General features: G+C 49.3%; 1 protein-coding gene across 6 annotated transcripts in view; it reads right to left on the bottom strand.

Moving 5' to 3' along the window:
* The window catches only part of CIT (citron rho-interacting serine/threonine kinase), a 196,271-nt gene that overhangs the window by 22,778 nt on the left and 150,284 nt on the right, over positions 1 to 23,209 (bottom strand). For 3 of the 6 annotated variants that reach the window (XM_075533368.1, XM_075533372.1, XM_075533371.1), the window contains exons 25-30: positions 15,877 to 16,074; positions 15,039 to 15,259; positions 12,191 to 12,326; positions 9,506 to 9,610; positions 2,578 to 2,718; positions 1,542 to 1,649 (exon numbers count right to left, since the gene is read on the bottom strand). In XM_075533368.1, the coding sequence (XP_075389483.1) occupies positions 1,542 to 1,649; positions 2,578 to 2,718; positions 9,506 to 9,610; positions 12,191 to 12,326; positions 15,039 to 15,259; positions 15,877 to 16,074 (909 nt within the window). The remainder of the gene's footprint in view (positions 1 to 1,541; positions 1,650 to 2,577; positions 2,719 to 9,505; positions 9,611 to 12,190; positions 12,327 to 15,038; positions 15,260 to 15,876; positions 16,075 to 23,209) is intronic. The other 3 variants (XM_075533369.1, XM_075533373.1, XM_075533374.1) reach the window with 1 other exon arrangement.

Raw genomic sequence — 23,209 nt, 5'->3', positions numbered from 1 at the left:
GCGCATACTCACTGCAAGGGTTTTTAGTAAAAATGGCATGTGAAGGGGAGGGAAGGTTAGGCCGAGCCATAGCCCGTTCCAGCTGGCTGAAACAAAAGAGGGGTGTGGAGGTGTTCATCAAAGGGGGGCTGGGGGTGGGAGGAGAAGAGACGCTCGCATCACCACCGCCTCTTCTTTGAGAGCTCTCCGGCTGGGAGAGGCCCATCCTGACCATCCCGCGTCTCAGTAAATGGAGGTGGTGGACAGATGCAGGAGCAACGGCTCAGAGCCACCCTGGCTGTGCCCTGGCCTCATGGTGCGGAATCGCAAGACGCGGAGATGAGGGTTTTAAAAAATGATGTGGAAAAATCAAGCCAACAGAAAAAAAAAGAAGAAGAAAAGAAATAAAAATGACGTGCCAAGTAAATTTTAAAAAATTTTTTAATGTAATATTGAAATGATGCCTGAACAATGGGGCATACTTCTAAAATATATATGAGTGGAAACAGTCCCTATACGTGGGAAAAATAAAAACACAAAATTATGCAACTTAAAAAACCTATTTTTTTTGTCACTTAAAAAGAACAAGAAAACAAACACTCTTAAACAGATCAAGTGAGATAAGCCCAGAACAGCCTGCTGCTAAAGTAAAAACAAAAGATTACATGGTCATAAGCACATGTACACACGGCTCACACGTCAGCAAGCAAAACCCCCCCACCCCCCCGGAGTAGGCTGTTCTTGAACACGGTACTGGCCCGCTCAGAACATACAGCAGGGGACTAAGAGGGCCACCTGGGTAATCCCAGTCATCCGAGGCCTGCCTTGTGAAACTGGGGCCACTGCTCCCCCGGGGCGGGCACACCTCTGGAAGGAAGAGGCACACTCCTCCAAGCACTTTCTACACAGAGGGCACGGGGCTAGATGGGCAGCAGGCTTGCACAGAGCTTATTGAAAGCAGCCTTCAGCAATACAAGTCCCCCCCCATCCCTACCCCCCGCAGCCCCCGAGTGTATGCCTGCTACGCTCTAAATGGGGTGGTGCATACCCCATGAAGGGTCCAGTGAGCCAGCCAGCCACGGCAGACAGCTTGCTTCTTGTCCTGGGCACCAGTCACCTTCTTAGCTAACCATTGGGACAGGGCCAGATTTCCAAAGCCCTGAGCTCCGTGCATGCAGCCGGAGCGTCCTCCAGAGACTGGAGCCAGGACCTGCTAACCCCGCCGGGACCCCTCCACACCACCTACTCCGCAAACACGTGACCAGTGAATGAGCTTTTTCTCTGCATACCACCCCAGCTCTGCAACTAGTAAAGGGGGGGAAAGATGGCTTTGTAACAGGAAGACCCTGCAGTGGTGAAGGCCGTGAACTTGAAGCCGTTTGTCACACGGCTCAATGGATGGCGCATGCATCCTTTGTAAGGGCAACTCTAATAATCCCCAAACCTGTTCTCCGGCCAAGGCTGCCCTCTCTGTCCCCAGGACTGCCTATCCTAGTGGAAGTCTGTGGAACTATTGATTGAGGGGACCTGGCAGTGCCCCCTTTTCAAACGCTTTGACCCACCTTTTTCTTTTTAGCAGGCTGGTCCATTTTGGCTTGCAGAAAGTCGATGAGCTTGGTTTGTTGTGAAATAGTGCCTTCCATTTTCACCTTTTCGTGGGAATAGAGAACCTAAAATCCATGCAAAGAAAACAGGCTCAGACCCAGAAAGATATCTGCTTTTAAATTTGGTACTTTCAGTCCCACACAAATGACACCGAGTCGGTATCTGTTTATTTACTGCCGCTCTTCTTGCTCATGTGATGGGGTGGCCAAGGGATAGACAGATGAGAAAACAAAGCAAAAAAAAAAAAATTCAGTACAGAAGGGTAAATTCTCAATGGAATCCAGACCCTCTGGAGCCATTGAGGCTGGATGACAACCTGAAACGAGCACCCTGAGATAATCTTCGAACAGACTTCAAACCCAAACTTCTCCCGGCAGTCTGCTCTGAACCAGACAATAAGTTAGCCAAATAGGTAACATTCTGAGCAGTGTGCTCAGCAAGCAGGGTGACGAAGCGGACAGCTTCATCTGGAAGGGTGAGATGAGAAGCTGAGAGGGCGGTGACTGCTGGTGGAAACACTTGGAAAAAGGTGGCACGGGCAGCCACACAACTTAGAAGAACATAAACCGCGCCACCAGCTTATCCGTGAAGAATCGGCTGGGTACTCTGAGTGAGCTTGAAAGGGGTGTATAGTAAGAGAATGAGAGTTCTCTACGAGCCTTTTGGAGTCCTTTCAGAGTCCGTCAATCTATCTCTCTCTCTCTCTCTCTCTCTCTCTCTCACACACACACACACACACACACACACACACACACACAAAAGAACAAATGGTCAATTGTAAAATCTAGGTGGTAGTTACTGTAGAAAGAAATCCTCTAGTGTCTCTAAATGTTTGGAAAATGTTACAATGAAACATTCGGGAGAGGCAGAAGCATTCCCGACAGCTAATCAGTGTACTAGAGAGCTGGGTGATTCCCCGACACAGCTACCAGCGGCCACGTGCTCTCTGCAGGCGCTTCTCGGGCGGTGGCCTCCCCCTTGGCTGGTCCTCACCTGGATGTTTTCCAGTTGAAACTCCAGGTCACTCCTCTCTGTCTTCAGCAGGTCAGCCCGATCAAGAGCCTCCTGCAATCCTTGAGTCAGGCGGAAAATGTGATTCTTTTGCAGGTCCATCTGCTGCTGCAGTTTGGCTTGCTGGAGGGGAGGAGGGCCGAGCACGGCTTAGTACCACACGCAACACAACTCATCTCCCACGTTCCTACTCCCCAACAAATTCCAGTCATGGCACCCCAACTGCGGTTTTGGAAATCATTTCGTTCTAGAACCACGGAATGCCTTCTATTCCGAAGTGACGCCGGAGTGGTGGGAAAGCACGGGCATCGACATCGGAAAGCCAGCAAGTCACAGGGTGCCCAAGCGGCAGGGAGTCTGGGCTGGGTAGGGAGGGCTCTGCTCTCTTGGTCTGCACTGTAATTAAGGATGCTTTGGTACTTAAAAGAATGAGCCATCTGGGTTGACCTCGAAAACAGGGTGAGTTAGTACCATGGCAACGGTCCAGCGATGTGACCTTACTTGTGGTTTTAAGAGCTCAATTGTTGTTATGGGAGATTCCCTTCCAGCAGGCAGTGTGGGGAGCAGAAGGTGAATTAGAACACCTCCAATTTAATATGTACCCTACCGGGCGAGGCCCCAACAAGTGCACAAAGCATCATCATCTCAGCAGACGTGGGGAGGAGGAATATCCCAGAATTGGTACAAAACCAACACTCGCTGCTGGCGAGTCACAATAGACTCCAGGGTGACCCTACAGAGCTGAGTGGAACTGCCCCCCCCAGGATTGCCAAGACTCTGAATCTTTACAGGGGCAGACTGCCTCATCTTTCTTCCATGGGTCAGTTGGTGGACTTGAACCACTGACCCTGAAGTTAGCAGCCCCACATTTAACCTGCTGCATCACCAGTTTCATAAGAGTCCATGCAAATGGCAGGAAACCAAGAAAAGGTTTCAATTTAGTATATTAATAGTCTTATGCTAAAAATCTCACTCCAAGTGTTACAGCAAAAGTCAATCAGAAAATAGGGCAAAGCGACCCAAGACCCTGGTTTCTTGGCTCTTTGCGAGAAGGCTTCTGTTTCCAAAGAGCAGGCAGCCAGCCATCACGGTGCCAATGGACTTGGATTCCTCCAATCCCCAGGTCATAGTCTGCCCATAGGTCAATTATTCCCTGGTGACCAGGGCCCTCTGCAGACAGCCTCAAGGACAGAGAGCAGCTGAAGAACAACAGGAGGGAGGTACCCAAGAGGCCACGGCAGGAGCCCCACTCCACTACAAGTGAGGCGCCAGTCAGTAAACCCAGAAAAGACGGATGAAAGGAAAGCACTGTGATGAGCCCAGTCAGCCAGTCGCAGCCGGACAAACAGGGCAGGAGCTCCCTTATACAAAGCCAGCTAATACCAAAGGTGACTTGTGGCTATGAGGGGTAGGGTAGGGGGAGGTGGGAAGAGGGATTTTGCTTCCAGGAACTTAGCTTATGTTCGTGTGGAGGGCAATTTGGGAAAGGATAGCAACTGCAATGTAAAGAATGGGATCAATGTCCCCAAATTAGACGTGCAGCAATTGCTGAGATGCACAGGTTCTCCTGTGCATGTACTCCCCACTTATCCACTACCTTGTAACCCAACAGCAGTAAAATGCCTGCCACCCAACTCTGCTGCACAGTAAACACGGACGCTGGGCATTAACAAACACCAAAGTGTGAAATGAGAGGAGTGTGTTAATGGGGCTGGGTCACGATCCTCAGTGGATCAGTATATACAGAAGGACCCCCGTTGATGAGTGTGTTATATAACCATGTTGATAAGTGAGGACTTTGTGTATCTATTTTCATTCCAATCAAAAAAAATAAAATACATTTTTTTTAAAGAAGGAACAATGCAAATGTGTCAGTGGCCACATAAGGTCATTTTGCTACAAAGGTCAGGGAGGATTCAGAGGTAGGAGGAAAATATAAAATATGTGGTTATTTTGCCTCTGCCCCGTCAACAACTGCCACCTTTGTTATGGGACCTGCATCGCTGGGTGGCGCCCAGCGATGGTCACTGAACATACCCAGCAAAGCTTCTGTACAAGGATTCTGATCAGATCGGACGACTGAATTGTGTGATAGGTGAATTATATGCCGACAAAACTGTTGGCGGGTGGGGTGGAGAGGTGAGAGGGAATCCTAATCAAATGTAGAACAGAATTTCAAATCCTCATGGAATGTAGACTTTCTGGAGTCAGGGAGACTGGCTGAACCCCTGAACCGACTGCTCAGAGTAGTAGTTTCTTTAAATATTTAAATATTTTTAAATTAAAAATATATATATTTAAATCTTAAACCAAAGTTATCCCCTGAAATCTTCTGAAAACCAAACAGTTTAGCTTCGCAAATGAAGAACTCTGCATCTGGGAGCAAACTGACACCACCAACTCGGAGGATTCGACAGGAGCCAGAGGGCACAGGGAAGGACGAGGAGGAGGAGTGTGAACGGATGCATAACTCAGAGGGTGTTGTGCTCAATGCACACACTGTTGAGGTGATGCACGCGCTGGGGCGTACTCGCTCAACAACAAAAGGCAGTGGCAGAGCCCCCGGTCCTCCGCCCCAGCACGAGGAGGCCCCCGGGTGACCTCAGAACAAGCTGACCAACTGTGCTTCTCTCCCTCTGTGCTCCCGTCTCCATTGGAGAGACGCAGATGCGCCGAGGCACCGTGATGCCGTGGAAGGCACTGGTACTATGGCGTCTCAGCAGGGTCAGACGCTGACTGGAACCGTCAGTCATATGACTACAGGCAGTTCGGCGGATGGCCCAGAATTCGTGGCCTCTTCTCAGGGTGGGTACACCACCACCTTCAGAGGTTAACGTGTTTGGCACGGCATCCAGCACACAGTAGGTGCTGACTAAAACTTTCTCTTTCTTGCCTTTACCTAGTTCAGGTGCTCTCTCTTCATCTTCCCCCTGCCTTCCCCATCCCATCTTTTCAATGGCTGTCGCCTAGGATCTTCATTACCATCTTCACAATCATGGGGTGTATTAGAGACGTGAAAGGGTTACCAGTGGTTACAGATACGGTGCCTTATTTTGTCCACGGTGCCTCCTCTTCGTCATCTAGTGGGTACGTTTCTCTCTCTCTCTCTCTCTGATTCTCCTCCTTTCAGCCAAGTGTGAGGTAACGTCTTTAGCACCCCAAAGGGTACCCGACTCTGCAACCAGCTGCCTGCCCCCAACCATTCACCTTTACTCGTTCTGTGGCTGAGAAGCCCACCGCTCGATCCCATGGTCTCAGGACTGCTGCCACCACCCTTATCCACTCAGGGGTCTCAAGTGCCTCCCACTAATGGCTCCTTTCGAGATCAGCGGTTCTCAACCAGTGTGTCGTGACCCTTTGGGGGGGTCGAACGACCCTTTCACAGGGGTCGCCCGATTCATCACAGTAGCAAAATGACAGTGACGAAGTAGCAACGAAAATAATTGTATGGTTGGGGGGGGTCACCACCACATGAGGAACTGTATGAAAGGGTCGCGGCATGAGGAAGGTTGAGAACCACTGCTCTAGCTGGTGATGACGTTTTCCGGACGGTCATTACTTTTAATACCAAATTCTACTTGGTCCTAACTGACCTTAGATTTTACTGTGTGTGTGTGTGTATGAGAGAGAGAGTTAGGTGAATGTTCACATAGCAGAAGATCAGTTTTCTGTCCAACAATTTATACACATTTTGTGGGGTCATATTCATTGCAACCTTCTTAATGCAGCAGCAACAATTATCCCACTTTCTCCCTGTGTTTCCTGTTTCTAATCCTCCTCCTTTCCTAGCCCTTCTGACTTTAGGCTTTGAAGTCTGTGAGTTGAATATTTGAAAGAAGGAAAAACCAACCTCCCACCCATGTGGGGCCTTCCATAAGCCAAAACACTGGAAGTAACTAAAGATCAACTTGCCCGTGTTGCATAACCTGGGCATGTTTAAACCAAAATGTACAGAGAGAAATCAGCAAGCAAACAAGCCCAGCCCGGCTATGATGAATAAGCCTCCTAATGAGAGCCGTCAGGCCCTTGCAGCACAAGTGATTTCTTCCACAAAATTACCCTCTTTCGTTTCTTCCCACTATTTTAGGACAACATAAATTACTAGGAAGCAAGCAGAGGAGCAACTGCTGGGGACAAGAATCTGCTTGTTGACAGCCATGCCCAACATATTATTTTCAGGATAAACATTTCAACTGTCCACTGGTGTCCAGAAAAACAGGCTGGTTATTCAGCATAGCTAAAAAAAAAACACAAACAAACATGTGAAGTGGCATTTGTGTTTTACAAAATGTCTTCCCCAAACTGTTTACTTGGTTCCCAGAAAGCCTCCTAGAGAGAGCAAGTGAAGACTGATTCACAGGTCAGTGTTAACTGGAAAGCTTTACCTGTGTGCTTGGACCTGGACTCTAGAAGGCAGGATGCAGACGTGAGAGTATGAAACTGGGGCGTGAAACAACCCGAGGGGGCTGGGAAGGTGACTCACGACCAACCAGGGAAAGTTCAACAAGACTAGGGTGCCCGCGCACATTAAAGTGCGCATTTCTCTATCCATCTACAAATTAAACTATACAACTATTGATGATATAAAAAACAAAAAGTTGTGCAATTTGATAGGTCGATAGGTATCCATGGTGTCCTAAAACTTCCCAACCACCTAAGTGATTTTGACAAGGTTTAGGGTGCGTGATCTCCACTGTAGTCAGTGATAATTAGACCAGACAGGCTTAGAGAAATTCTCCTTGAAAAGAAACACCTACCAGGAAAGAACATCTGAAGCTTAGAGAGACTAGAGACATTTAACTTAGGCAAGAGAAGATATTTTGGCATGGGAGGGCCACGCGGGTATCTAATTGACTATCATATAACTCATATAAATGCCGCAAAGACTACAAGAGTCAATTCATGTAAAGTACTCAGAAGGTTACCCTGCGCATACTGAGCAAATGGTAATTACACAGTTATTTGGATTCTTAATCCATATTAATCTCTGTGGTTGGTAACAAAAGACTGTTCTCTAATGTTCAAAATGTCTAACTCTTCAAAATTCTGAAGCACTCAAATCTAGGCAATATTGTGCGCCAATCCTAATATAACCCATGTGTACAAGTTGTGATAACTCATGTGTACAAGCTGTGGGTTTCAGTTCAAGATAAGAAAGAACTTTTTAAGAATTAGACTTGCCCAAAAAAAAGGGGGATGCCCCAAGTCATCGTTAAGTATTGGGACCAGGTTTCAGTGAAGCCCAGCCATGAGAAGGGATGGGGAAGAGACTCTAGGCTTGGCTTGGCCAGATCCACAAATCGGTCTTCGGTTGCAGCACTACGTCCTCCAATGGACACGGTGGTGGTAAGAGTACCAAGTTCAGGAGACCGCCGAGGCCATTTGGGGCCCAAGGAAAACAGTTTGGGACAAAGAACCATTAGGGTCTGTCATGGGCAGGGAAACAAGGAACAGGGACTCACGTGCCTGGATTTGGACTAGAGGACCCCCAAAACGCCTACCAGTGTAGACTCGGCTTGTGACCTCACAGAAAAGTCTCTATGCCCAAGGAGACTCAAGGGAGAACCTCTGGTCACGTGTTTGGGAGTACAAACACAAACCAAACATCCTAAAGGACATCTGGGATAATCATGATCTTTCTCTATATCACAATGGTTTCAACTGTCTGCTGGAATCTGCTACAAACTCAATGTCAGCCAGATGTCTGGCACAGTCTGTTCTCTTGGAGTTGAGAAGTGTGAACAAGGAGACTAGATAGGACCGGGCATTCTATTCCTGGCAGTTTGTCACTGACTCCCCAGGTGACCCTGGGCGAAAGTAGAGGGCTGTCAGGGCCAACTCTCTCTTCCCGGAGGAAAATGGGACAGGTGAGGTCACTAGTTATTTCTGCTCCCAATAGGTGCCTAAAGAGGGGACACTGTCTATTCACTCGATACATGGTCATAATTCTCTCTTTGATCGCCAGGTGGATTTTAAAGCACTCGTGATGGGGATCTTAGTGTCACCTTTGGTGAACTTCCCAGCCACATTTTAAAAACTAACATGTTATAAAACATTTCATACAAACTCTTTACAAACGGAATAGCACAGCAATGGCATTTCTTTCACCATTATGTCTCAAGCTTTATGGGTGACAAGGCCGAAACAAACAAAAAATACTGTCAGTGAACCACAAACAGAATCCTGGCTACCTGAACTATTTATTGGGTTAAAACGGAAAACCTTGTTCGCCTCAACTCCTCACTGACTGGCTTTATAAAATCACTTACCCTTGTAGGTTAATTAGACACTCGTGATTCCCCATATAGGGCTTTTTTTTGGTGGGGGGCGGCGAGAGCAGCCCATCCGTGTAAACAGCAATGTCCAGGATTTCAAGAACAGGGCTAAGAAAGGATGGGATTCCAGAGACCGATTTGAGCTTGTCATTTCCTATCTCGAAAGCAGAGGGCCACTTTTTAAAAGCTGAATTAGCTGAACGATCAAAAGTCATTATGAAATTTGGTAGTCAACAACATAATTTCATCAAGATGCAACCCTGTGCGTTAAGTGAATTAGCATTGATGTTCTATGAGACAAAACAACTTAATGTTCTTTGTGGACAGGAATGCTAAAGAAAAATCAGGCTCCAGGTCCACTCACCGTCTATTCAATACGCCTTCCTTTGGCGCATGTTCATGCCTCTGTGCTACTAAGTGCCACACAGGATGGAGATGCAAAGGAGAGTCGGTGCCTTCATGAAACACTATCTGATATGATCAAGACCCTAAAACAACATTAAGTAACCAACCACTTTACCCTTCTTTTTAAAAAAAAATTCCAGTTTCAAATTATGGGAAGATCTGATTTCGCCCCGACCACCAGATTCAAACTCCCACTTGCTTCCAGGAACCGGGCGCCGCCGTCCACTCACCTCTTCCAGGAGCCTCTGCTTGAGCTCGCGCTCCGTCTCCAGCTTCTGCTGCAGGCTGCGGGCGTTCATCTCCAGCATCGCGTGCTTCTTTTCCAGGTCGTTGAGCTGCACGTTGGGAGACAGTGGTCAGGGCATCTCGTTGAGATGTGCTAGTTGCTAATGGCACGCGCAAATACCCACAAACGTCGCATGCAAAGAATAGTCATGTTCTAGAGGTCAGAAAACAAACACTCGTGTTTAAAAATGTGCAGTACCATGAAAGCTCGTGTCATCCAAACACCTTCCACCTGTGATGACATGAGCACAGAATTATTCCTAAGGGGTGGGCCCCCATGTAGCTGTGACAAGGTTGGAGAGGACGCCTGCTCATGTATTTATCTTGGCTGAATTTAATTCACCGCATGCTCAGTGCTGACCATGTGCACAGCACTGCATCGGGGCTTGGAGCATGAGTGGATGGCCAAGTTGTGCCAGGCAACCGGCACTGGCTCAGAGGGCAGAGAGCGGGGAGCTCGCAGTCAGACACATACACTGATCATGTATGATAAGAGTCAGAAGAAGACCAACAGATGGCATCGCACTGCCCACGGCCTTCAGGGATGAGCAGGACCTGGCTCCACAAGGCGCCAGTAACAGCCACACAGAAAAGATGCTTCTTTGTGTTCAACACAAGAGGGGTTATTTCTACATGAGAAAAAAGATGTCTTTCCTTAGGGTTAAAAAACCAAAATTCATGCTAAGCTAGTCTCCGGGAAATGTATCTTTGAATCCAACAATGCTACTTACAGGGATTCGGTTAATGGATATAAAATAATTACGGCTAGTCAAAAAGATAAGTCAATTACAGCTTATTTATAATGGCAAACAAATCGAAGGCAGCTTAAATTTCAAAGAGAAGAGCAATGATTAGCTACAGCTGAACATTTTAAATAACAGTCAGTTGCTTTTTATTAAGTCTCATGTTCCAAGGATATCCAGTAAGTCAGGAAAAGCTTCCAGATATATGAGGTTTAAAAGTAAATACAAAAATGTGTGTATACAAAAGGAACCTAATTTTTTTTTTTAATGTACTAAAGTCAGAAGTATGGCTGCTAGGTTCCAGTTCATCTCTGCGCGGGATTATTCCCAATGAAACACGCCGTGCGTCTCTGTGATCGCAGATGGCCGCAGACTGTTCTCTCCACGAGCACTCGGCTCCGTCTTGGCAGGGTGCCTGCCAACTAACAGGTCCCCTCGAAACGGGGTCTCCGTGGGGAGCTGCCGAGCTCGGTCAATCCAGGCCGAGAGGCCGGCCCAGAAGGTGAGGGTGACAGTTTGTTGGATTTGACCAGGGTCCAGCTTAATAAATTTTTCCCAAGGACACAGGACCCCTCATGAGCATTTAGCATGAACGAGTTTTCAGAAACTTGACAGCTGCACTGGTAAGAAGAAGGCCACGCAAGTTGTGCTGAGGGATTTTCTCGCACCGTGACCAGCCGTCCGCTAGTGCTTCCAGGGGAGCAAGGGCGGCCTAGGAGAACCGCATGGATTTGAAACCTTCCCTCGACCTCCCCACACCCAGGCCTGACCCCTTCAGACTTGCTTTTGTTTCCCAAATGCAAAGGACATTTAAAAGACACGCTATTTGAGTCCCTTGAGAACGTCCAAACTGCCGTTTTGACGTGGCATACGTTGAAGCGTGCAGGATTATTCGCTGAAGGGTTGAGAGATGGAAACACTGTCGCCCTTCAGAAATGTATGGACCTAGACGGAGGACATGCGGAGAAACGGCAGTCTCGCATTTTCATCTTCTAGATTTAATTGGGGCAGCTATGACTCTGTAGCATTACTTCCTGACTTACCGTTCTCTCATAATTGTGTCGGAGTATGCACAACATACTGCAGAGAGAAGACTGCTAACACATTCACCAATGTCACACTAGTGATGGATCGCCAATTGGTCCTCCTTTCTCTTCAGTGGTTTCTGTCTCTTCTACCATGACCCCAGACAGACACTTTATAATCAAAAAATGACAATTGTAGAAAACACAAAATTCAGATTGCTAGTGTGTGTGTGTGTAGAAAACAAAGATCTCTGGTCTTCCCTTTTGTTATCTGTAATACTGAACAACAACAAAAACCTCACTGCCATCGAATCAATGCTGACTCATGGCGAGCCCCTGTGGGTTTCCAAGACGGCTGGCTGTTTACAGGAATAGAAAGCCCAGTCTGTCTCCTACAGAACTGTGGAGGTTTTGAACTGCCGGCCAATGCATCCTGTCATCCTGCAAGGCCTGGACTACACGCTCTTTCGAAACGATTAGATAGAATCTCCAAAACACATTAGGGTGTTGCTTTGCACACAGAAAGAACGTGGTTTGGTCATGGGCTTCCGGCGTGAAGGCCTGAGAAGCGGCTGCAGTGCTTGAGGACCAGAACACAGAGCAGCTGAGCTTTTGGTGTAGCCACAGGATGAGTACTTTCTCAATGACCTCCGACTTCCAGGCTCGGACAGGCGGCCACTAGGAAGTCAATGAATGGCCTGTCCCCAAAAGCCTGGGGGGGATGCCAATGGTGCGACCTTGGTGGAGTGAGGTAGTGGAAGGCATGAAGAATGTCCATTGTGAATGGTCTGGACGTCTAGCATGGCCTTCAGAACCAAGGGGACCAGAGCACGCCCCTCTGAGGAGAGCGTTGGGCACGGACCTTGTCGGAGAGGCTCTCGGCTTTCAGTTTCTGCTCCTTTAGTGCCTGCTGCAGCGCCAGGATCTCAGCCTTGTGCTCCTTCACCGCCAGCTCCACCACTTGGCGAGACTCGGTGATCCGCTGGTCGGCCCTCGCCCTGCCAGGAAGACAGGGACCTGCTTCAGAGCCCATCCCGCCCCCATGGGTCTCTGACCCTGATAAGCAGGCAGGCTGTGGACCGATGCCCAGCTCTGGTTCCCTGACAGCTCACAGGGCACAGCGTGACCCACTTTGGAGCTTGGGTAGCAGGACTCTGGAAAGGAGAGTTCCTGAGAACATTCACGTGGAATGGCTGAAGGGAAAATGCATCCCAAACCTCATGGGCTAAATAGGATGTGTCGAGACTGCCCCCCAACCCTCTTCTGGGGAGAAACTGAAGGTGTGCCCAGGCCCACGGAGGGTCCCTGGGGCACAAAGCACAAGGAGAGACCCCAGTTGAAAAGATAGTTCATGCAAGAAGTATTCTAGGGGCTGCGGAAAGGCAACCATGACTCCGAATGTGTCCACACACATTCAGCTGTCCTCAGTCACCCTGATTCACCCAGGCCTTTCTTCCTAGCACAGCTTAGCCCAAAAGCTCTGCTGAAACGGACTCAGCCTTATGGCTGCGCGTGAGCCTCCACAGAGGGAGGTGGTGGCTGCACCTGGGGGACCCTGCTGGGGAACGTCGACCACTGCACCGCAGCTGCCCCGAGTCACGAGTAAGTCGAGAGAAAAGATGGACAAGACAGACACTGGAAAAGAAGCCACACCCGCTCCCCTTTGGGGGATGATGCTCTCCCACTTCCACAACTTGGCTTAGACACAAGAACTGCCAAGAGTTTGTGGACAAATGGTATGGGAGATAAGGGCATTTCCCCACAAACTTTGTGATGTACCCTTGTACAGCCACCTCCCTGTTCTATCAAAGTCCTCCAGGAAGCCATGGCCAGTGCCTCTTCTCAGAAGCTGCCTCTCCTTGCGCTGCACCTCCCAGCCTGAACATATTCCTCTCTCTCGGTGACAAATACTCCAACACAAGGCTATCTCCTCCGGGAGACGCTAAGCCTCTTGAGAGAAGGACCATGGATTCCTGCGCCTGCTTGAGGCCCGGACATAAAAGGAAAAAGACAGCCAAGGTCTTCCACAATCACCTTTCCAAGGAGACATATAAATAATTATCCCTCCCATGTGTAGTTCTTGATGGGGAAGAGACATTTCCAACCCCAAAAACTGCCTCCAAGAGATCCTAGAAAGAGCCGGGAGAGGAGCTGGACTGGCGGATGGCGAGGGAGGGGCCAGCAGGAGAGCAGAGAGAACGCCTGGTGAGGACGGGGACCAGCAATGAACAGAGAGGGGCAGCGAGAGCAACGCTTCCTCCAGCAGCCCAGAGCGAGGGCAAACACCGGTGCCCCAGAGGACTCGGTTGCTACCAGTTTCCCTTGAGATTTAAGGATCCTCCTGGGTTGCCTCTAATCTTTTCTTTTCTGGGTTGACATTGATTATTCATCCAGCACATTTATCTGAGCCTGCTGTGGCCAGGTAAACGTGGGAGATAACCAAGTGAGTCTGACAGAGTCCAACTGGGTCATGAATTTTTCTGTGCCGCTTGTCCTGCGAAAGGAGGTCAGAGTATACAGGGAGTTAAGTTTTAGGGGCAGGTGCTCTGAGTGAGAATATGAGGGGTAAGTACAATTCAGCTGTGCAGACAGGGGGTCACGGGGATGACACCAGCCCACGTGGTGCCTCTGTGCAAATGGGGAGAAGGCACCCCAACCCTTCTTCAAGACAAATTGCTCTCTGCTAAAATCTGCCGCAATGCCACTGATTGTCTTAGAACAAAACACTCTTCTGCCATGAGCTATAAAACCATTTGTCACATCATTTGATAATAAATCTTCAAGTCTATTGTATAGTCACACACGCCTTAGAAGCAAAGATAGCGAAATTCTGTCTCGCTGACTGGGACCAATCCTGGAGAAGGACATTGTGCTTAGTACAGCACAGGGCCAGCGAAAAGGAGGGAGACCTTTAATGAGATGGACTGACACCGTGGCTGCAACAACAGACTCAAACGTAGCAATGACTGCGAGGTGGGTTGGGGGGTCGGGCAGTGTTTCCTGCTGGGGCACAAGGGGTCCCGACAGCACTCCTGGGGCTGTGCGGTACCCAGCCCGGGAGGCAGTGAGCCCCGGGCTGGAGGAGCTGTGGGAATAACGGAGCGCAAGCAGAGCTGTGGGAATAACGGAGCGCATGCAGAGCCCAGCGTCTCGACCAGAGGTGGCTCTGCTCTCCCAGGAGCCACTGGCCAACACCTGCAGAAATTTGCGGTCATCCCCACCGGGAGGAGGGGTGCAACTGGCATTTCACGGGGGGTGCCCAGGATACTGCACAGCAGTGCACGGTGACAGGACTGCCATCACCTCAAATAATCCACCAGGCCAACAGGTCAAAAGTGCACAGGGTGAACAGATGCTGCTGCAGAGCGAAGGCCAGCCTTAGCCATGACCAGGATCACAAGGGGATGACCTTGCTACGTGGTCACAGGTTTAAGAAACCAGGTGACAACATTTCTGAAAAAGAGAACACTTGAGATATTCACTCTGTTCAGACTCCCAGGCCTCAACATAGGCCACCACTGCTTTAGCGTCCCCCAGGGCCCACCCATATTCCCAATCCTCCCAGTTTGCCCAGGGTTTCCCAAATTTCTGCCCTGAATGTCCTACATCCAGGAAACCTCCTGGTCGCAAGCAAGCTGGGAGGTCACCCTGTCCTCAAGCAGACCAGGCCCCAGTCACCTGATACTGGGCCCCTAGAAACAGAGTCCCACCTGCTCTGCTTCTCGGTGTCCAGCATCCTCTGTAACTCTCTCACGCGACACTCAAACTGAGACTTCTCATCCCCGAGAACGCTCCGCCAGGCCTCCCACTGCCGCTCCTTCTCCAGCAGCTCATCGTTCAGGGCTTCCAGGTCCATGACCTGCTCTTCCAGCATCGTGCATGTGGTCTTCAGAGCCTCCATCGTCTGCAAATCAGTACCCCTGAGTCGTGCCTTGTACCAAACGAGGATTTCCCAGTGTTACCCTTTGTCGGATCAGTTTTAGAAAAGCATGCATCCCAGACAGTCCAAGTAGTTTCTCTCTGTCTTCTACGGCTCTAGGGGAACTGGGTGAGACTGGCTGGAGGCGCACATCTGGGCAGAACCCAAGGGCAGAGATGGGAAACCAAACTTACATGCAAAGTGGTACATACTGGTCCCCTGAAATGTTCTACATTTAATTCATCCAACTTAAAATTATTCCCACAAATCTGAGACCCCAGAGTCTTCAAAACATGACTGGCCAAAGAGCCAGTCCCGAGACCCTCTGGAGAGGTACACCGGGCCACCCCCCGCCACCCCCAGCTGCAGCTGGCAAGCCAACCCCAACTCATCTGGACTGCAGGGGTACCGGGTGGGCTGGGTTCTACAGGGCTGCCAATGGCTGCCTTCTTGGAAGTAAGGCCACCAGGCTTGTCTTCTAGGGTGCCTCTGAGCAGACTCGAATCACAGTGACCATTTGACCCGGCCAGAGCCAGGCGCCAGGCACCCTTCTACAAGCTGAAGAGGCTCCAAGTGCTCGACCTAGCTCGCCCTCCTGGCTCCAGACAGCTAGCGCCCTCTCTCCTTACTTGCTTCTGGCTGGTGAGCTGCATCTCCCGCTCGGTGATTTCCCGGCGGAGATGGTCCACTTCGCTCCGCAGCTGCACTATCTCATCATTGGCACCAGAAGCTTCGTCCAGTTGTTTGGACAAGTAGAAATTTTGGTTGTTGAGTTCAGCGTTGTCCTCCGTCAGTTGATTTAGCTGCTCTTCCAGGTCGGTGATGACCTGGTAAGAGGGAGAGAGCTTGCTAACACATCACGCAGGCCAACCAGCCAAACCCACTGCCCTCGAGTCGCCTCCACTCACAGCAACCCTGGGAGACAGAGTAGAATCGCTGCTTGGAGGTGATGAGGTAAGAGAGCTTGATGGGACCGGACAGCGGGTTGGGCTGGAACCACTGACTCTTCAGTTAGCAGCCCAACACTTAACCCACTGTGCCACCAAGGCTCCTTCACACCAAGCAAACCACTTGTAAGTAAGAATCTGCTGCAAGAACCACTGCTTTTGGGAGGCACCAGCCACACATGCACAGCTCAAGGGTCTGCCAGTCCATCTGCAAGAGTCAACACCACGTCATCTCCTGATTACTTAGCACACACGTGTATGCACGTGCGTGTACACACACACCGCTATGGAGGGTGGTGGAAGGAGGCTGGGGGATGTCTCAGTTTCTCTCTAACTCTAGACTCGTCTGGAAAATTGAGCAACTGCAAATCGACCACAAGTGACTGCTTCCCCAGAAGGGTCAACAAGGAAGGCGATCAAGGTGACAGCCAATGACATCATGCAGAAAACGCAAACCGAGGAAAGAGGAGTGACAGAGACACTGGTGTCGCGTCAGTGAACTGAGCTCCAGCTGCCCATGGCAACCATCTCGGGCACAGAGAGTTGGAATCAACCCGGGAGCCAACAGGGCGGAGTAGAAGAGGCCCCCATAGATTTCTGAGGCAGAAACCATCATTGCGAGAGCACAGGCCTTCACCTTTTGTGGGGGGCTCCACGTGCTGAGACGCCACAGCAGTAGGAAGTAAGGCCAAGGGCTTCTCAGGGCAGGGTGGCAGCGAAGGACCCTAAGAGCTATTTTAGGAAAACCACGGGTAATAAACGTAATCTCATGCAACAAAGGCAAAGAGATACTTTTGGGAAGCGCAGAACCATCCTGAGAATCCACTATCGAACTAGAGCCCCACACTAATGGCTTGTACTGTACAGTCTGCGAACAGAAGATGGGCAGGGACAAGCCGGAAACTGTCGTTTCATTGAGAGATGTAATCTGCTTCTGGGAAATTATTCCCTGCTCGGTGTTAGAACGACTTCAATTTCAGCACATCCAGTGTTCCTATTCTCTTGGCCAAGGTTCACTATCAACTCTTGCGGGGAGCTTATAATACATAATGCTTCTAGAAGCTTAAGGGCAATTTTCTAATAATAGTTAGAATGAGGCACACAGGCAGTAAATTAAATTTTATGTAACCAAAAAAAAAAAAAAACCCTGAGGCAAATTAAAAGGCAATCCTTTTAAGCCTCTGATTATTAATTGTTTCCAATTTTCAAAGCCAGGGCCAACTTAGCTTATGAAATGTTGCCACTGTTTCCACAACAAATCCTGCGTTCACTTCCTTGGGTAACCTAATGAAGAAAGAAAAAAAAATGCTCCGTAGGCCCCCAGATTTCAAGAACATCGAGGAAGTACATTTGGTTCAAAGTGATGCAGAAAACTAGGTTTCCATTTTTTGTTAATGGAGCTGATCATCTCTCCACGACTCGGTCAGTTAGTCTTTTATTTGTGTAGTGTTCAAAGCCAAGTTCATCGCTGGTGTACGAGGCCAACAACCAGAGGGTGCACAGAGGTCATCTGGCCAGGCTCCTGGCTAGGAGTCCTTCATCAGAGGGTGGGGGGAATGACAAGTCTGTCACTCCCGAAAGTTCCAAACTCATTGCCATCAAGTTGATTCTGACTCACAGTGACCGGTTTCTGAGGTTATTCATCTTATGAGCGCAGAGAGCCTCAACTTTCCCCAGTGGAGTGTCTGGTGGGTTTGAACTGCCAACCTTGCATCAGCAGCCCAAGGCCTAGCATGCCATGCTATCAACTCGTAAATCAGAAACCACCACTGGTCACCCCCTACCCCTGCTTTTGTGTGTGTGTGTGTGTGTCTTAGCTCTGCTCCTTACAATAGTTTCCTGTGCTAAAAATGTGAAAACCTCCATTTAACTGTTTTCTCTCTCTACTTCTTTCCCAAAGAGAAAGAAGACGGAGACAGGAAGCCTAGGACATAAACTATAAGCCAGAGTCTTGTCTCGCCTGGGCCAAAGCCCTGCCCCACGGGCCCCACCTGAGTCACCTTGAACCTTGCTGGGCTGGTGTCTCCAGCTGTTACACAGGGATAAACACTGTCTTACTTCCTACCCGATCAGCTGATATTTAGAAGCTTTTAGGAATTTTCTTGCATACTTTTATGCTATTTTAATATGTCATGCAAAATATACAGAATAAAAGCAAGTGATCACAATAATAACCTTTATTTTAAAGGTTACTATGTGACCACTCAACTGTACAATGATGCTCGATCTATTTGAATTATGGCATGTTATGACATCTGTAAGAGCTCCCAATAAAATTATGAATAAAAAAAAAGAAGCAGCAGCAGAGAGCCACCCAAACACTTCTTACATTGTAACAATGTGTCACTTGAAGGCAGGTTTAAGTTTGGGGCAGCCATTTCTCTTCTCTGATTCTGTGGGGAGAGGGGGAGGCCATTTCTCATGAGCCCATTCCTGCCACCTTTTCTCCCAAAGTGAGAGAGCGCAGAGTGCTAGAGGACTCAGACTGTCCATGGGGGCTCGCATCAGCTCCTCAAGGGCCTCGGGTCTCTGGTTTCCAGCTGCTCTTTCTGATCGCCTGTTCTGTCTTCACAAAAGGAGCGTGTGTTTGCTTTGTGTATTCTGCCGGCTCGCGCCATGATAGGTGGCGTTTGTGATCCCGTTTTTTTGAGTTCCCGGAGTTCTGTTATTAAGTGTTAGACACACCTACCCACACACACATGACTGAGTGTACAGATAGTAAACATGACTTGAGACACAGGCAGTAATATAAATGCCTCTGTGGCTGGAAGGAGAAAAGGAAGGAAGGGAGAGAGGGAGGGAGGAAGCCGCCCGGTGGGCAAACAGGAACATCTTTACAACCAGCCTTCAAAATAGGGATTACTCGATTCCTGTTTTATAGATGGGGAAACTGGAGCAACACAGAAACCAAGCAATTTGCTCAAGGCCACGCTGGAAGTGAATAACCAAGCCAGGATTTGAACCCAGGGCCTCTGGCCCCTGAAGCTACATTCTTAGCTACTACAACTCCTCTGATACGGAGAGAGGTGTTCATTCTGTGCCCGCTGAAACCCCAGAGGATGGAGAATGCTCTCTCTACCACGTGGGTATTGCTCTTTGATTCTGAACCAAGTAATGTGTACGCTGAGTTCTCAGGTCGACACCGTGGCTGCAGTTCTCATCTCACCACACCATGGGCAACCAGGGAGGTGTCTGCGTTCTCTCAGTCCCACAAAGGGTGGGCAAAACAGAGCCACCGGAAAAGCTGACTCTGAGATGTCCATGGCACAGAAGATGAGGGCAATGACATCGGAACGCAGCGGGCAAGCAGCGATTTCTGAGAGGCTGTTTTTCAAGGTAAGAGATCCTGGTGTGGGCTTAAGAAAGAATAGGGATATAAAATGAATCTCCTTTCAGTGTAAAAAAGAAAAATCACCACCACACCACTTCTCTGGCGGGTTCTCTGCTGCATTCTCCAAGCTGGTTTGCAAACCCCACTGTCCTGGAGAGTGGGTGTCAGCCTCTCATGCCAACGGGCGGCCAGCACCGAGGGCGTACCCGGGTCAACACGCAGTGGCATGTCGGGCACATGGGGACCAGTGAGATAACGAGCATCGGGCTAGAGAGACACACGACTGGCGTCCTATTTTAATGCCTGGTTCTTTTGAAGGCGGCTATTTGCATATTATTTATTTTTAATCTTATAGCTGACAGATTGATTCATAATTAAAACTGTGTCATATGTTTGCCCACCAACTCTTCTCCAAAACAGACTTAGGTAGGGTTTGAGGTGACAGATTGAATCTGATCCTTTTTTAAGATCGCTTCAAAATACAGAGACGGTCTGAGCTTGAAGCTCTTCCTTTGTGTGAGCTCTCTGCTTCCAAAGGCTCCTGTCAGTCGGGTTACCATGGGGGCGCCACCAGGTGGGGGCGCCACCAGGTGGGGGTGCCACCAGGCGTGAGCTGACGTTGCCTAGCAGACAGACAGCCGGCGAAGAAAGCGGAGCCCTTCCCTCTCCGCCACAGTGGCTTGAAGGCAGCGTTGGGGCTGGAAGGGCGACAACTGGGCCAACTCTGCCTGCTGGCTCCTAAAGCGGTGTTTCTCCATCTTTTTAAAGTGGCAGGACCATGAAATAAGACTGTACAGGGCACCTGCGAAAGCAGGGCAGGTGGGAGTCAAGGTCAATGCAAATATCTCCCACAAGCAGACGGCAGGCAGGCAGCTGGGAAGTGATAAGACTTCAACCTGCCAGAGCCGGGAGACAGGACAGGCCTGCGGCATTCCGGTGCACGGGGTTGCTGTCACCGTGGGGGCGGGGCTGGCAGACACTCTGCATGCGCTGTGTCATTTGTGTCTGGTGGGGGCCACGAGGTCAGATCAGGTGATACTGCTCATGGTCCAGTCAGGAGATGCTGTTCCTCCACCATGAAGGCATCTCTGAACTACGGGTCTTCCTCCCTCACCCAGACCCCAAAGAGCACGATCAAGGCCATTATGCCTCTTATATTCCGTAGGTACTGACCTTGAGGAAACACAACGTCATTTCAGAAAGAAACAGAGGCTTGGGAAGGTAACGTCACACGGGTTACTGCAAGGCCAATTGGGACCTGAACCCAGTCTGCCAGACCCTAAGTCCACGGTGGGAACCACTGAGCCACACAGCTTCTCAAGCCAGAATGTGAGTGGGGGGAGCCCCAGAAGCTTCTCCATGAAATGGCTGCACTAAGTGAAGCAAGGGTTAAAAGTCACTGGTCCCAGAAAACGCCACTTGGAGGGATGAGGAGAGTATAAAAGCTCATTGTGTTTTACACAGTGGGGTGCTCTCTAGGGGAGTCCGACCCCTGGTGACCCTGTGAGTGCAGAGTAACTGGGCTTTGTAAGGTCCTCAAGGCTGAGATCTTCTGAAAGAAGAACATCAGGTCTCGGAGGGATCTTCTAAGGCACCTCTAGGTGGGCTTGAACTGCCAACCTTTCAGCCAGCAGGGAGGCACTTACCCATCTGCACTACCCAGGGGCTGCACAGTGGTGCTGTCCATTAAAGCTGAGCCTCCGTATGTGCAAATGTGCTTGACACAATGGATGGATGGATGGATGGATGGATGGATGGATGGATGGATGGATGGATGGATGGACAGACACTGATAAGAGGCCCCCATAAAATGACTTAAACAACAACAACTAAACTTCCATTTTAAAAAACGGAGGTGGGCGAGTAGGATGACAGCGGTACCCAAGGAAACGTTGGGTGTGGTGGACAGGGTCATTATTCTGACTGTTTGAATGGTACCACATGTGTACAGCCCAACCTAACGCACTGCCATCGGGTCGGTTCCAACTCATTGTGACCCTCCGGAGTGTCTCCACGGCTGTAAGTCTGTACAGATGCAGACCCGGCTCATCTTTCCCTCTACAAGTGTGTCAGAATTCATCAGCTTAGTGCACCTCAATTAGACCTCAAAGAGACATAAAGGAAAATGTATAGATTTTATGTCAGAAGGTGAAAAAGGAAGAAAGAAACTGAATAGGATCCCTGATGTACACATTTAAAATACGTCCAGATTTATTTCAGGAAAAAATGTAAACCGTCAGACATAAAGTCAACTATAATTTGATTCAGTTGTCATTTATGAGTATGTATGTAGCAGAGGCTTGGGGCTTGCTTTTAAAATTAGAAACCAAGACAATAAGAAATACAAATGTAGGACGGAAGAGTACAGGACCAGAACCCGCCAACTCCCAAAGTCACAAGAGGAAACTGCCAGGCTTTTCTAAGGCAGGCCTGCCTTCCGAGATTCAATCATGAAACCACGCCAAACCCATGGCTTAGAGTGGATTCCGACTCACAGGGGATCCATAGCAAACGGTAGAACTGCTCCCGAGGTGTTTCCAAGGCTATGCATCATTAGATGAGTGGACAGCCTCATCCCCGCCCTCCCCCGCCCCCTCCTGCACAGCTGGTCAGTTCAAACTGCTGCCCTTGCGGTTACCAGCCCCGTGCATGACCCACTAAGCCACCAGGGCTCCTCAGTTCAGCCATCGGCATCAGGAACTGCAGACTCAAGAGCAGTCAGTCAGCCAGGTGCCCACTACAGCCCAACACAAGCACCACCCATGACCTGCAGTTTCCGTCTTGGGCATATGCTCATCTGACAGAGGTGCTTGTGGCCACCAGAAGACGTGTACAGACGCTTCCTGACAGCTCTGACCGTAACAGCCCCACACGGAAACTGTCCAAGAGTTCATCTCCCGGAGAAGGAGCAAACAAATGTCAGTCCGTTCAGTCTCTGGAATATTCCACGGGAATGAAGAAGGACAAATTACTGAGAGGCCACGGCATGTACGAACCCCAGAGAGAATATGTTAGGGGAAAGAAAGCAAACCTGGAAGATACACTCTCAGATGGCGTTTGTATGCGGATCAAGAACACGGAAAACTAATCCACGGGGATAACGATCAGAAGGTATGCTGATGACAGATGGGCGGGAGGGAGCCTTCTGGAGCATGAAAATGTTCCGTGTCTTGATCCAGATAAAATATCCATCAGCGACACACTTTGGATCACGGCACTTCCTTTACTGTCTACGAGGGGGTTTCAAAAAGTTCATGGAAAATTCCAATTATCTTTTCATTTCCTTTTCCCACAACCTGTCTAAAACTTCTTCGTCTAAGTTGTATCTACCCGAGGGAGGCATCAAAGCAGCCTTATGCTGCCAAGACTCAATGTCCCATGTACAGAAACTCAAACCCACAGAGGCTAACAGCGCAGGCAGGGCAAGACCACAGGAACTAAGAAGGTATCAACAGAGACAAAAAGACCTGGGGGGGAAAAAAAGAGTTGGAACCACAAATAAGGAAAATAGCCTTATCTTCTTGAATAGAGACCTATTTCAAACTTTCGTTCTGTGGCAAGTTGAAAATAGATGGAGTTTCTAATTTTTTTTTTTTTTAAGAATTGGCAGCCACCTGAGAAAATGAGGTTTTGTTTCGGGCTTCCATGGCCCAAATCAGCTTGGCCACTTTAACTACTTCAGGC

The sequence above is a fragment of the Tenrec ecaudatus genome, chromosome 16 (genome assembly GCF_050624435.1).
Source record: "Tenrec ecaudatus isolate mTenEca1 chromosome 16, mTenEca1.hap1, whole genome shotgun sequence".
NCBI classification, from domain to species: domain Eukaryota; kingdom Metazoa; phylum Chordata; class Mammalia; order Afrosoricida; family Tenrecidae; genus Tenrec; species Tenrec ecaudatus.
This window is presented reverse-complemented; position numbering and strand designations above follow the sequence as displayed.